Source organism: Halichoeres trimaculatus, unplaced genomic scaffold (assembly GCF_033239565.1).
Source record: "Halichoeres trimaculatus isolate MK-OKI-2021-1 unplaced genomic scaffold, fHalTri1.1 fHalTri1_scaffold_5, whole genome shotgun sequence".
Classification (NCBI taxonomy): Eukaryota; Metazoa; Chordata; class Actinopteri; order Labriformes; family Labridae; genus Halichoeres; species Halichoeres trimaculatus.
The window spans coordinates 28,423,097-28,435,711 of NW_027437183.1; the positions used below are offsets into that span (position 1 = coordinate 28,423,097).

General features: G+C 40.4%; 1 protein-coding gene across 2 annotated transcripts in view; it reads left to right on the forward strand.

The window, feature by feature from the left end:
* The window catches only part of bmpr1ba (bone morphogenetic protein receptor, type IBa), an 85,931-nt gene that overhangs the window by 57,157 nt on the left and 16,159 nt on the right, over positions 1 to 12,615 (forward strand). For both annotated transcript variants that reach the window (XM_074671130.1, XM_074671131.1), the window contains one exon: positions 1,213 to 1,600. In XM_074671130.1, coding sequence (XP_074527231.1) covers positions 1,495 to 1,600 — 106 coding nt within the window. In that variant the 5' untranslated portion in view covers positions 1,213 to 1,494. The remainder of the gene's footprint in view (positions 1 to 1,212; positions 1,601 to 12,615) is intronic.

Here is a 12,615-nt window from a genome sequence, read left to right on the forward strand (position 1 = left end):
ATGGTTAGCAGCACACTATTGTGTGAAAAGGTGTTTTTTTTGGGAAGTTTGTCAGCACTGACACATCTTTTGCAAACTCCATGTTCTGAAAACTGTCTCAAAAATAATTTTGGTTGTTGTGAATGGAGTGGGAACGATATCTTTGACGGGTCACCTGAATGTACACTGGAGATGCAAACTTTGGTAAAATAACAGCTGCATTCACACATGCACTACCAGCCTTTTTTGAATTTTTTTTCAGAAACTCTGCGAAAATTTTTCTAAAGTTGCATATTCTCACATGTTTCTCACAGTGTGAAGTTTTCTCCCTGTGTCCTGTCTTAACAGGAGACGGGAAAAAAATAATGATGTTGTTGCTTTCTTCTGAAGCAGCAGCAGAGTTACCAAAGGATGTCCAAGCTTTTTTTTTTTTGCATTTGAATTTATATCAATGTTACATGTAAATGGAAAGATCTGTAGACATCTTTGCCCACCCTGTGTTGAAATTATCCCCATCTTCAAAATTTTTTTTATTCATCCTGTTTGGTGTTTCTTCTTAAAGTTCGGCTTCCGTTTGTGGTTAAAGTCAAAGTGAAACGAAAGTCTGTGTTCACACATGCAGTCCTTGGGTGGAGAATTTTAAAAGATTTGGGGGAAACCCTGTTGAGAAAACCTGTCATCACTGTTTTTTATGTGTTTTGTTTTGTGAGAACAACATTATGCTGGAATAGAGCTTCTGGTAAATTTATGGCACATATATTGCTCATGGATGTCTGGCAGTGTTTAACTAAATTTTACTTTTTGTTAACTTTTTAATTTTTTTTTCCTGAGTTTTACCTGATTATTTTCAACACAGTAGTTTTCAATTGTACCATAGTGTAAAAAACTCCACCCCATAGTCTGTCTATTGCTTTGATCAACTCTTCATTTCCCTTTCACTGTTTAACAAAGTTGTAGCAGAAAATGAAAAAGTGGAACCAGTTATCTGTAAGCTGTTTAAGGCTATAAATCCCACAGATCCTGCTGCTTGTTTTCAATATCCTCCTCGCCCTCCTCCTCCGCTCCTCCTAAACCCCATCTTGCTCCTGTCTGCTCCCTGCCCCCGTTTTCTTCCAGCCATGTCCTCCCTCCCTAAATGTGTGTGTGTGCGTGCAGGTCACCCCCCTACCAGGCGAGTGAAGTAAACTCCCCCTTCTCTCCTTCTCCCTCTCCGTCTCCTGTTCTCTCTCTCAGCTGGGCAGCTACTGTCAGACGTAGGTTGGAGGACAATCAACTGCAACTGCTGTCGCTGCTGCCGGTGTGTTTCGCGTTGTGTGGACTTTCTCACGTTGCGGCATAGACACGGACACACATACTGGAGCTTGCATGCCCTCGACTCTCCCCCCCTTACTCCTCCACCTCTCTCACACACATACACACACTCGGAGGGAGAGGCAGTGTGTGTGAGTGGCGGATCCTGTCGTGTGGAGCGTACTGAAGAGAGGAGTAGAGAGGAGTTGAGCGGCAGACTCTACCATGCCCGTGCAGGGAGGAAGGCTGCAGCGCTGTGTGTCTCTCTGTCTCTGGAGCCGGAGTCCTCTGCTGCTGCTCGGACTGTTCTCTCTTCACACACAAGCACACGGTGAGTGACTGCTAACTTTCTGTTCTTGTGTTGCTGTTTTTACGCTTTGCAATCAAGTTACTCCTCATTTCCTCTTACTCCCCTAAAGTCTCCCTTGTAGTTTGAAGATTATTGTTAAACATTTTCCGTTCTCTTGTCTCTCTGACTTTACCTTATGTTGTTACATCTGTGTAACTTTGAAAAGTTGCAGCTGAAATCTGTGCTCTGTTTTGCATCTACACTGATGTGAGCAACTTGAGATGACAGTCTAGAAATCAGCTCCAAAACGCGGACTGATGTCGACATCATCCTCAGAACATATGATGTGCATGTGCTTGTTGCACATCAAAGGAGCATCTTGTTTTTGATGCAACATGTCTTGATTAATGATAATTACTGCAGTATGTGTAGGATTGTATCAAGGACAGCAGCTAAATGCAGTCTCACATGAGATGGTTTAAAAATCTTCTTTAAAAAACTTTGTTCATACCACAGATCACAACAAGACTTTTTGAACAACATGAGTTTATACAAAATGAGGCAAGTCCAGTCACTTTGTTGATTACTCATATTGAAGTTTAGTAGCATCTGTTTGCTCAGTGTCAATGTATTTTCTGAGATATTTGTTGTTGTGGCTCCACATTGTTACTGTTGGCTGCGTCGGCCACTTTGACTGTGACCATGTTTGGTATCTGAAGTGTGATTGGTGAGGTGTGGCAAAGCGAACGTGTCAGATTTAATAGTCTGTTATGTTTAGTGGTGTGATGTGTGTCATTGTGGTTTGACACTCTTCTTCTGTTGTTTCTCCTGCTTGTAAGCTGAGTCATCGCTCAGCAGTGAACTGTGGGTTATTTTCAGAAGTTATCGCTCCAAAAAGTCATTTTTTTTAAGTTTTGAAGTGAAAGTGTATGCGTGATTTTAAGGTGTGTAAACCCTTCGACTGGGTTTCTCATGGGGGCTTTTTTCCCTCCACTCTCTGTATTGTCGGTCTATTTAAAGTCATTGAAGATTGTTTCAGCTGGGAGCCCTGACATTAAGCCGGCAGAGGCTCATGCCTCATTCTCAGAGTGCTATGTGCTGAGGTCGTGCTGTGACCTCTGGCTGCATGTCATCCCCTCTTTCTCGTCCATCTTTCCTGTCATTGTCACAGACTGAGTCGGCTTTCCTCTGGAGCCCATGCTGGGCTTAACACGCTTCTTTAGATTTACTCTGTTTGCTCCCAGAAGCTGTTAATCATCATGGGACACTTTGGAGGGGTTGGCAAACTTCCTCTTTTTTCAAATCCTTGAACATCGAAGCGTTTTTATTTCACATATGAGTAAACACAGACCCAAATGTTAGAGAAAATTCCTGGGTGTTGTAGAGAGGCAATAACACTGACTGGCCTGTCAGGGAAGCTACAGAACAGCTGCTAGAGAAGAAGACGTATGTGAAATCTGACATAAAGTTGGATCCTTACCAAGTTTTTTTTTCTTGTTTGTGTTCCGCCTCAGAGAGTTATTCACACGTTGTCTTTAGTTTAACATGAAGCACCTGACGCATTGCAGCTAGTGCTGCCATTTAGGATGAGATCAGATCTTCTAACAGACCTTTCTACTCAGCCTTTTCAAGATAATTGACAAAAATGATAGAATATATATAACAGCTATCTCAGTCTGAGGTTATAAATAAGTACAATACATTCCTTAAATTTAAGCTCAGTGTTAGAATATAACCCAGATTGGGAATTTCGAAGCATTTCCCTTTTTATTCCTCAACCTAAACGTGCTTCTGGTCGTTATACGTTTTGTCGAGGTGTGTCCCAACAGTTCCAAGTAGTTTAAACTGTATTTTAATAACACTTTGCCTGAAGCCAGCAGGCAATCACCTCATTCATTTGTTGACATGCAGGTGATTGATTGGACCAGTTACAGCCTCATTCATTGGTTGGCACACAGATGATTGATTGTCCTGGCTATAGCTTCAGATGTGACTCAACATGCAAATATTTGTTTTTTGAAAAGTGAAAACACAAGATGGAGCAAGCAGAGAGAGAAAGAGGTTATATTTACATCTCTCTGTCCACTTGTCTCTCAATATCTTCCTTCTGTTAACCAGCGCATTTATAAGTCTACACCTGAGGTCCAGTGAGTGTTTCTGTGTCCTATAGCCACAGGTGAGTGAATGATTTCAGGTTTTAGATGTCCACAGTGATGTGTCGGCATATGTTTGCCCCGCAGCGTGTCAAGGCTATTGTCCACTACAGACCTTTACAGCGACAGTCTGTTCATTATTCTTCAAGGAGAACAAGAACACAGGGAAGTGCACTCACTTATGCAAACTTTTTGAATTACACACACACACACACGCTCACACACACAGATCTTCTGTGACCTTCCACCTACGCCAGGCTGCAGCCTTCACTGAGAGTTCTGGGAAGTGAGGAGTGAGCGTGATAGCTTACATTTCATTGTCCTTGGTGGAAATAAGCACCGCTGTATCAGTTTTCACAGTCAAAGCTCTGCCAGTTGCTTTGCTTTTGTCATTGCCCACTAATGAGACTCTGACGCTCCGTGCAGAATTTTCTCTTTTGTTTTAACAGAACTAAAGCAACTTGTCGATTACAAGCCAAAATAATGGCTTCGCACATGTTGTTTTCTGACACTGTGTTCTCCAAGTGCTGAGAAAGTGCTTTCCACTTCTCAACTTGCTATTCACAGTTATCTTTTTTAAGTTTCATGAAGTCATTGCCAAAATCTGGTGCTTTATCTTTTCCTGTGTGAGTCACTTTGCACCTGCTCAATGCTTTCGGTTTCAGTGAGAGATTTTGATTTCACACAAGGACAGATTTACCTCAGATGTGTCTGGCTGGTGTAACTTAGACTCCATATTCAGAATGAAAGAAAAGCAATAAGCTGCGAGGGTTTAAAAAGGCAGGATGCACTAAGTTAATTTGCACTGATCATACTCTGAGATGGATGTGCCACGTCAACCCAAAATCATTCAGCCGAGTCCATTCAGAGACTCATAGAGATTCACACATGCATCCCACTCTCAGGAAGTCATTGATGAAACTCTTCTCTTCATGAAAAGCTGACTGTTTCTGAAAAGGCAGTTAGGTGAAAAAGAGGAGCAGAAGGCGTGAACACTGACTCGCTGTACCAAGCTGCTTCTAGCGCTTTCTGCTCCTTAAAGCCTCCTGACAGGATGTGTTGAATTCCCTCACTGCAAACTGATACCTCGTTAGAGCCACTGATCCGCTGGCTGTTAAACTGAAACACAGAGGTAAGGTGTTGCCGCTGCTTGTTGAGTACAAATTGTTGGTGTACTGAAGTAAACTCACACTTTTAGATGACGCCTTTTTTATTTCTGCTTGTGGACTTTAAAGCTCAATGTTAAAAGTCTGAGTCAAATGAGTCCTTTCAATGTGCTTGACACAGGTCTAATGCTGTTTGATCAACAGAATGAAAAGACGTGATCTTGAAAGGACCTTGGGAAGGTAGAAGGTGGAGGGCAGAGAGGAGAATTTGGGACTGAAGGGTGTTACATCCTGTCATGGATACAGATCCAGTAACTTCAGTCCCAATCAGATTATCAGGCAGGCCGTGACTTCTTAAGACACAGCTGGAGCAGAGGAAATGATGTGGTAGCGTGTGTGTGTGTGTGTGTGTGTGTGTGTGTGTGTGTGTGTGTGTGTGTGTGTGTGTGTGTGTGTGCGTGCGTGTGTGTGTGTGTGTGTGTGTGTGTGTGTGTGTGTGTGTGTGTGTGTGTGTGTGTGTGTGTGTTCGGAACAATGACTAAAAAGACAGTCAGACACTCAGGATCTGCTCAATTACTATCCTCTCTATGGAAAGTAAATTCCAAACAACAAAGCAAACCTCTTGTCATAGTTAATAAAGTGCCTAGCAGTAGAGTTGTTTCTCGATTGTGTTCCCTTCATGGTGGTTATGGCTGTGAAGTGTATCCTTTCTCTTTACACTCTCAGCACAGAACAGTACAACACAATAGAGTGATGGACGGATAACAGGTGAAGCAGAGCAAAGCTAGCTGTCACACAGCCACAGTGCTCTGGGACTTTGAAGGCTTACAGTTTTCCATGCACTCGAATCCCCCCTCTCCACACACACACACACACACAAACTGCAATCCCTTCACTCTCAGCCCCTGACACAATTTTTAGAGGGGTTGGTGATAGGGGCAGGGAGGGGAAATATTTATTGTTTTTGTCGTGTGACTTTGTGTTCATAGTAAAGACAGATCCATGTTTCTTTATCAGAAGGAGGTGAAATCTTTGGGGGTAGAAGAAGGGCAGGTGAGATATATATTGTGACAAGAGATAAGGATTTACACACTCGCATGGCTTTCATATTCCTGTCATCTAAGGCCCCGTTTACATGACGGCTTAAAATGCAGTGAAAACCCAGTGAAAATAATTTGTGTTTACACAGAAAAGCTGAGGGACTAAAAACGCTGTAGTAAGCATGCTAGGCCTGTAGTCTGCGCTATCACTAAGTTGTCTAGAGAGGGCTTTGGATAGAGCTCCACTGCAGTAGAGTTGAGCTGATCATCTGGTGTATTGGGGAATGACAAGTGCAGAAGTGGCGCAACCATAGACTGTATATAGAGTGGACAGCGTCGCTCTGCCGTTTATTATTGTATGGTTTTGAAGCCAAAATTCCTCCATCTCAGGCGCAGCCATTGGCAGCAATTACAGCCAGAGTCTGCGCAGTAGAGACTGTGAGGGAGCTGGGTGACAAAAATAATAATTACTTTTTTTCTTTTGAGAGTCTAATCACTTCTTGACTCTACCTCCTGATGTATTTTACAATCCCTGGAAAAAATACATGAGAACTGCAGCTGTCAATCATCGTAAAACCTTACGTAAAGCCTAGTTTTTGACCTCGTATAATCAATGAAAATGAAACTTTCCGGAAAAAAGAGGACTTGGATACAAATAGCCAAATGATATCTTCAAATCACCACAACAATCGGACTTGAGAAACATTTCTACGAGGTGTACTAATTTTTGGAAGTTTGACCACAGCCCATCTGGAATGGCTGGAAAGACGAATTTTCTAATCTATACTGCAGCCAGCCACCAGAGGGAGCAGTTTTTGTGGAGACCTCACTTCGAGCTGAGCAAGCAGACGTCCATTTTTTTTTATAGTCTATGGGCACAACAGGTGCACATTGTGTTGTAAGAAAGTCAGCAGATTCAGCAAACCAAGCACAACATGTTAGTCCGCAACGATCTTAACAACGGTACTCTTGTACTGTTGTATGCACATGCGTGAAGTGTAGCATGATGCCAGCGTTTCCCCTGAAAACGCTGGCTTACTGTTTACACGGCAACTGTGGTAGCAGCGTTTGGTAAAAATTCCACTCCTGAGGCGGTTTCCAAAAGTTTGCATTTTGGGTCAGCTAAAACGCTGTTTCCAAGTATGAGGCCAGTTTGTCGTGTAAACGCCCCTCGACTCATTATGGGAAGTGCCAATCCCAATGTAATACTGTACCTTTCAGATTTGTTTTATCATCAGCAAATGTTAAACAGACTGGACTAGTGTCCCCTCACAGCCTTTCCTTTTTTTCAGTTGGCAGCATCCTCGACTGCTTATCACAATGCTTGGTGGCAGCAGGTTATGAAAGTGCCCTCTGCTTCACTGAGAACTTTTTTTTTGAGTGCTTCATGTTTGCTCTTAATCAATGGAATATTAATAAATGTAACATTTGATGGTAATCATGTCTAAGCACAAACAGCAGCTCACAATGTGGAAATAGCAGTCTATAAATCCAGATTTAAAAAAATGTGTTCAGTTGCTGAGTTCAGTAAGAGCATCACATAAACCCAATAAGAAAAAAATATAGACACAAATCAGTCATGGCAAAGCACCCTTAAAATGTTGTTAACCAGGATATTAATAGACTTGCTCTTATGCTATATAATTTTATGTTTCAGTGAGTTAGAACTTTGAGTTTTTGGTGCTTTGGAGTACCACAAGTCTGATGTATTTTAGATTTTCTGAGTGCAGAAAACAGCTGATGTAGAGGACAGTTTTTGCTGGTGGGGCATTGGGTCCTGAAAATGCCATTGACATTGGTTTAATGCTGCGCTGTGAGTTCAACAAACATTGCTTATGGAAGTCCCTCCTACTAGTTAATGTGTAATTTGTTGTTTTAGCTTGAAGTTGAGGTTTCCTTACTCACAAGCAGTGATTCAATCAATCAAGTGTACTTTAGGAAAAGCCTGTTCATTCTTTTTTGTTTTTATCATTAACATGATTCAGTATCAAGATAAGATGAAGAACTTGACCTCTAGAATATTTTTCTTTTTCCTCAAAGGCTGTAAAATGTTCTCAGAGAATTCCAGGTTGTTCCACCAAGATAATTGCTGAATGGCTATCCAGTCTGTGGATGCTAAATCTGTGGATGCTGTGTGCACGTGTGTTTGTGTTGTGTGTGTGTGTGTGTGTGTGTGTGTGTGTGTGTGTGTGTGTGTGTGTGTGTGTGCGTGTGTGTGTGTGTGTGTGTGTGTGTGTGTGTGTGTGTGTGGAACAGCCTTGCTGACAGAATGTTTGTCCAGTGAGATAATACAGAGGAGGCCTGGAGCCACTGATGGGTGATATGCGACTTAGTTAATGGAAATCTAATCACACGGAGGAGACAGTAGGACGCAAACATCTGTAAACACATATACACTCACACAGATATGTGCGCACAAATTCAAACATAGAGCAGGGACACTCATACTTCTACTGATGTATCCCCAATACACATGCTACACAAATACACATTTCTGTTCGCATTCCAACATTATTCATGCGTTAACAGGATAATACATTAATATATGACCATGGTATACACAGACACAGGCACACAGACACACACACACACACACACACACACACACACACACACACACACACACACACACACGCCTTTTTCACATGAACATTCAGTCTGTAAATGGATGGAAAGTGACTTTTTAAGCCTGTGGAGATGATGGAGACGCCACAGACCAGAACTCTGGGAAATAAACACATGGCAGCTGTAATGTTAACACCATCAGCTTTCCCTCTACACACATACAGACACACATACACACAAAGACCTCAAACATTCCCTGAACTCACACATGCAGACAGCAAGTCATGCATCTACTCCCTGCGTTGGTTTTTACAGAGTCTCAAAATGGTTTATTGATTATTATACATCAAGAGTCAGTGTCAGGGATTTGTCAAGCTATAAATGAATTTGAGTCTGTGTGTGTGTGTATGCGAGAGAGTGGTTTTGCTCACTGACTGAGAGCCGTGATGGCCTCAAACCACAGGTAGATGTGTCGTGAAGGGGATCGTGGAGAATTTCTGGTATGAAATTACTCACACTTTGGATGCGTGTGACTAAGTGTAATTAGTGTTGTTTTCCTTCCTCAACTTTTGAGTGATGTGCGTTAGAAGTGCACTGCGACACTTCATTTGCATAAAATGTCCCTGTCACATTGATGTCATTAAGGCTTGAACAGGTTACATTTATAAAATCTGTGTTTGAAAGCCAGAGTCTACTGAAAGGACACATCTATACTGTGTAGGACTGACTTTAACCACCAGATTATAATCAATTGGGTTTTTATTGTAACTTTTTTTTTTCTGTTTGATCACCTGCCTTTGGACAATGGATGAAGTTTAGCTAATGTGCCAATTCCAGCATATTTACAATGACGTGTATAACGAAATTGTTGATTTATGTGCACTGTCCTAATTAAATAAATAGATAATAAAATTAATTGATAAAATGATAATAATAATAATAATAATAATAATAATTATTATTATTATTATCATCATCATCATTATTATTATTATTATTATTATTATTATTATTATTATTATTATTATTATTATTATTATTATTATTATTATTATTATAATGATAATAATTCCTACATCTAAGAACTCTGAATACCAGGTTATGTAAGTATGATGATTGAGAGATTTGGTACTTTTGGTATAACTTGATTGCTATGTTAAAAAAATAGTTTAAGAATTTTATATTTTAAGGCAAGTAAACTCCCAAAATTAAATCCTCCAATGGTTTCAAATATGTTTGTAAAAAACCTTGTGTATTTCATCCTTTTCTGCCTTTTGGACACAGCAGTCCTGAAGAACAGAACCCTTGTTCTCATAAAATGTGTCAAACAAATTTTAATCTACCATCAGAGAATTGATGTCTTCCACATTGTGAAAAGATTTATGTTAGATGACATTTCTATAAAAATGAATGTCTGAAACAAGACTATATAAGAAATAACTAAATGATAAAGAGAATGAGCTTGCATATTTTTATTACGTCTCTGTGGTTTCTTATCAGCATTTCAGCTGCCACACACTACAGAGAGTACCTTCAGTACCAAAACAGCCTGACCTGGGTTACGATGTATCTCAGGTTACTGTGAACCAAAACTTAATCAAAGTATTATCTCAGTCCGAGAAGACACCGTGAAGAAGGTATTTGTGAACATGGTTAAATTTGTGAAAAGTGTTTTGGAGATTTTTTTGTTTATTGAGCTTTTTTTCTTTACCTATGCGTAAAATATTCTACACTTTGATTTGTAGCTTCATGTTAGGACAATTATAATATATATATCAGTTTTCTTATAGCAGCTCTTCTGCACACGCTCTATATTTAAAGTTTGTGTAATATTTGATATCCCAGCCTGTGAAACCAGTGTTATCTGTTTGTTTTATTTCATTTCATAATGTTAACATGAGTGTCTGCTTGGTTGTAAAATATGAATTACACATTTTTAGATAGTCTTATTTTGTTCATGTGTGGCATAGAATAGTGAAAAGAAGGGTATGTCTCAGGTCAAGTCACCTTTTAAAGTTTTCTCCATCTTTCTTGCTTTCAGAAGCTCACTTCAGTGCCTCTGTGCTCCTGACAACTTGTCAAAGAATTATCGCACATCTAAAAAAAAACAGTAAATCTCAAAACTGTTTCCAACGGTTAATCTGTTGTCCTTACAGCATCTACACAAGCACGCACTAAAGTTGACTTCATTTGACGAAACTTCTAGGTTTCCCTCCTGGCAAATATTACATATCTCTACTACTCTTCTTTGTTTTCCAGAATCAACAGCATGTAAGAGTGTCTGTGTAATTTTAATTGCTCTGTTAAATGCACTCTGTGGGTGTCTGCGTGGATTTCTAAACTTGTTACCCTTGCCGTGGCCAACCATTGCCTTGGCACGTGTGATGCTGTTGTTTATCAGTTTATAGGCATGATTTTTGCATACCTCCGTGATGGAACAATGAGTCACATGATGATATCACAGGAATAGCAGATCCAGTATGGTATAAATAGCTGCCAAGTTTGAATTAACATTGAGGGTGTGTGTATTGTAACCTAATGCCACTTACACTCTGTGATGGGAGTGCATCATAGTCTGAGTATGCTGAGTTCAGGCTAAAAACCAGATTTTAAGTTTACGGTATAGAGCCATTTAGTTTAACTCTAGCTGTATGAAATGGTCACTATGGGATGTTTCGTTGATTTATAGTCACTTTTTTTTATGCTAGTTTGGACTAGAAATCAAATTTAGAAGTTTTTGCTAAATCTCTTCCAAGATGTGACACATGCAAAGGGAACTACTTCATCTTCATCAGCAGCACACACCCCAGTTTTGTTTTCAGATCAGTGCAACTTTGGAAAACATGAGTCTTTATTGGAAACAACATTTTGAGGGGTGTTGATTTGTCTGTGGTTCATGTGTAACTTTTGGAAATAGCTTTCCAGGTTCTTAGAAAGTGGTTGAAGAATTCTACAAATAAACAGCAATTAGAGTTAACTGGTAGAAGTTCATCAGCAGTTCATTTGATATCAGTTGTTAGCACTCTCCTGCAATTTAAAGCAGATAATGAATGTTTTGAGGTGTGGAAATTAGACTGTAATAATAGTTGTGATTATTTTTCTGCCACCTTAGAGCAAATATAATTAACCCAGAAGGGTGAGATAAAAGAAATTACACATTTCTCATTTATACCTGCTCTAAGCGTCTTTCTTTACAGAGTAAACAAAAAAGCTTCAATGTTTCCCAGAGGGACTAACTTTTTCTCTGTCTCTGCAAACTGTTTATACGTCTATAAATGTTTATTTTAGATTATATTTCACCTTTGTCACAGGTGTCAGGCTCTGTATACAGTACACAGTACACTGCTGCGTATGGTGAAGCATTCCTTTGTGACACACACATCTGTCTCATGGTAGAAAACACAGCAGCTTTGAGGGATCTGTAAGAGATCACTGATGCTTCTTTTAGCACAGCATGTCTTCAGCAAGAATTATTGGAGGAGACGAGACGAGGAAGACATTTTTCATTTTCCTTCACCAGCTCTGTTTAGTTTTGACATTTGATCCCTGAAGTAAATACATGGATAGAGTCATGGTCAAAAGCAGCAGCAATGGTCAGCCTGAATCTGAACATGCTGTGTTTAGTAAACGTTAACTGTACATATAGACACAGATTTTTATATCCTCTGGTCACAGTCACACAGAAAAACTTTAAAAGTTTAAAAGTTAAACAAACGACTAGTTCAGGTTGGCCAAAGTGAAGGAAACATACAGTAGGTCCATTTATATATATTTTTTTGTAGTTTTATCAGGAGAAACTTCTTGAACCAGATTGTCTCCAGTGTCATCATACTTCCAGCCCACTGTAAGCCGGATGCCTGCTGCCTGTGAATGATGTGAGCTGTTTTGTTGCGAGTAGGAGCTCACAGATGGCCCTGAGAAGGAGCAAAGGAGCTTTTGATGAAGAGGCCAGCTGGTATCCTTTCTCCCTTTTCTTTGCTCTGCTCTCTCACACCTCCTTCAAGGACCGTTTCATCATTTCCTTGTATTGGGAGGGTGGAGGGGGTGGTGGTGATGATGAAGAGGGCCCTCTGGAATGGACTCAGTTCCGGAATCCTTGTGTACCTGTCACTCATCCCCGTGAAAGGGGCACACACACACACACACACACACACACACACACACACACACACACACACACACACACACACCCC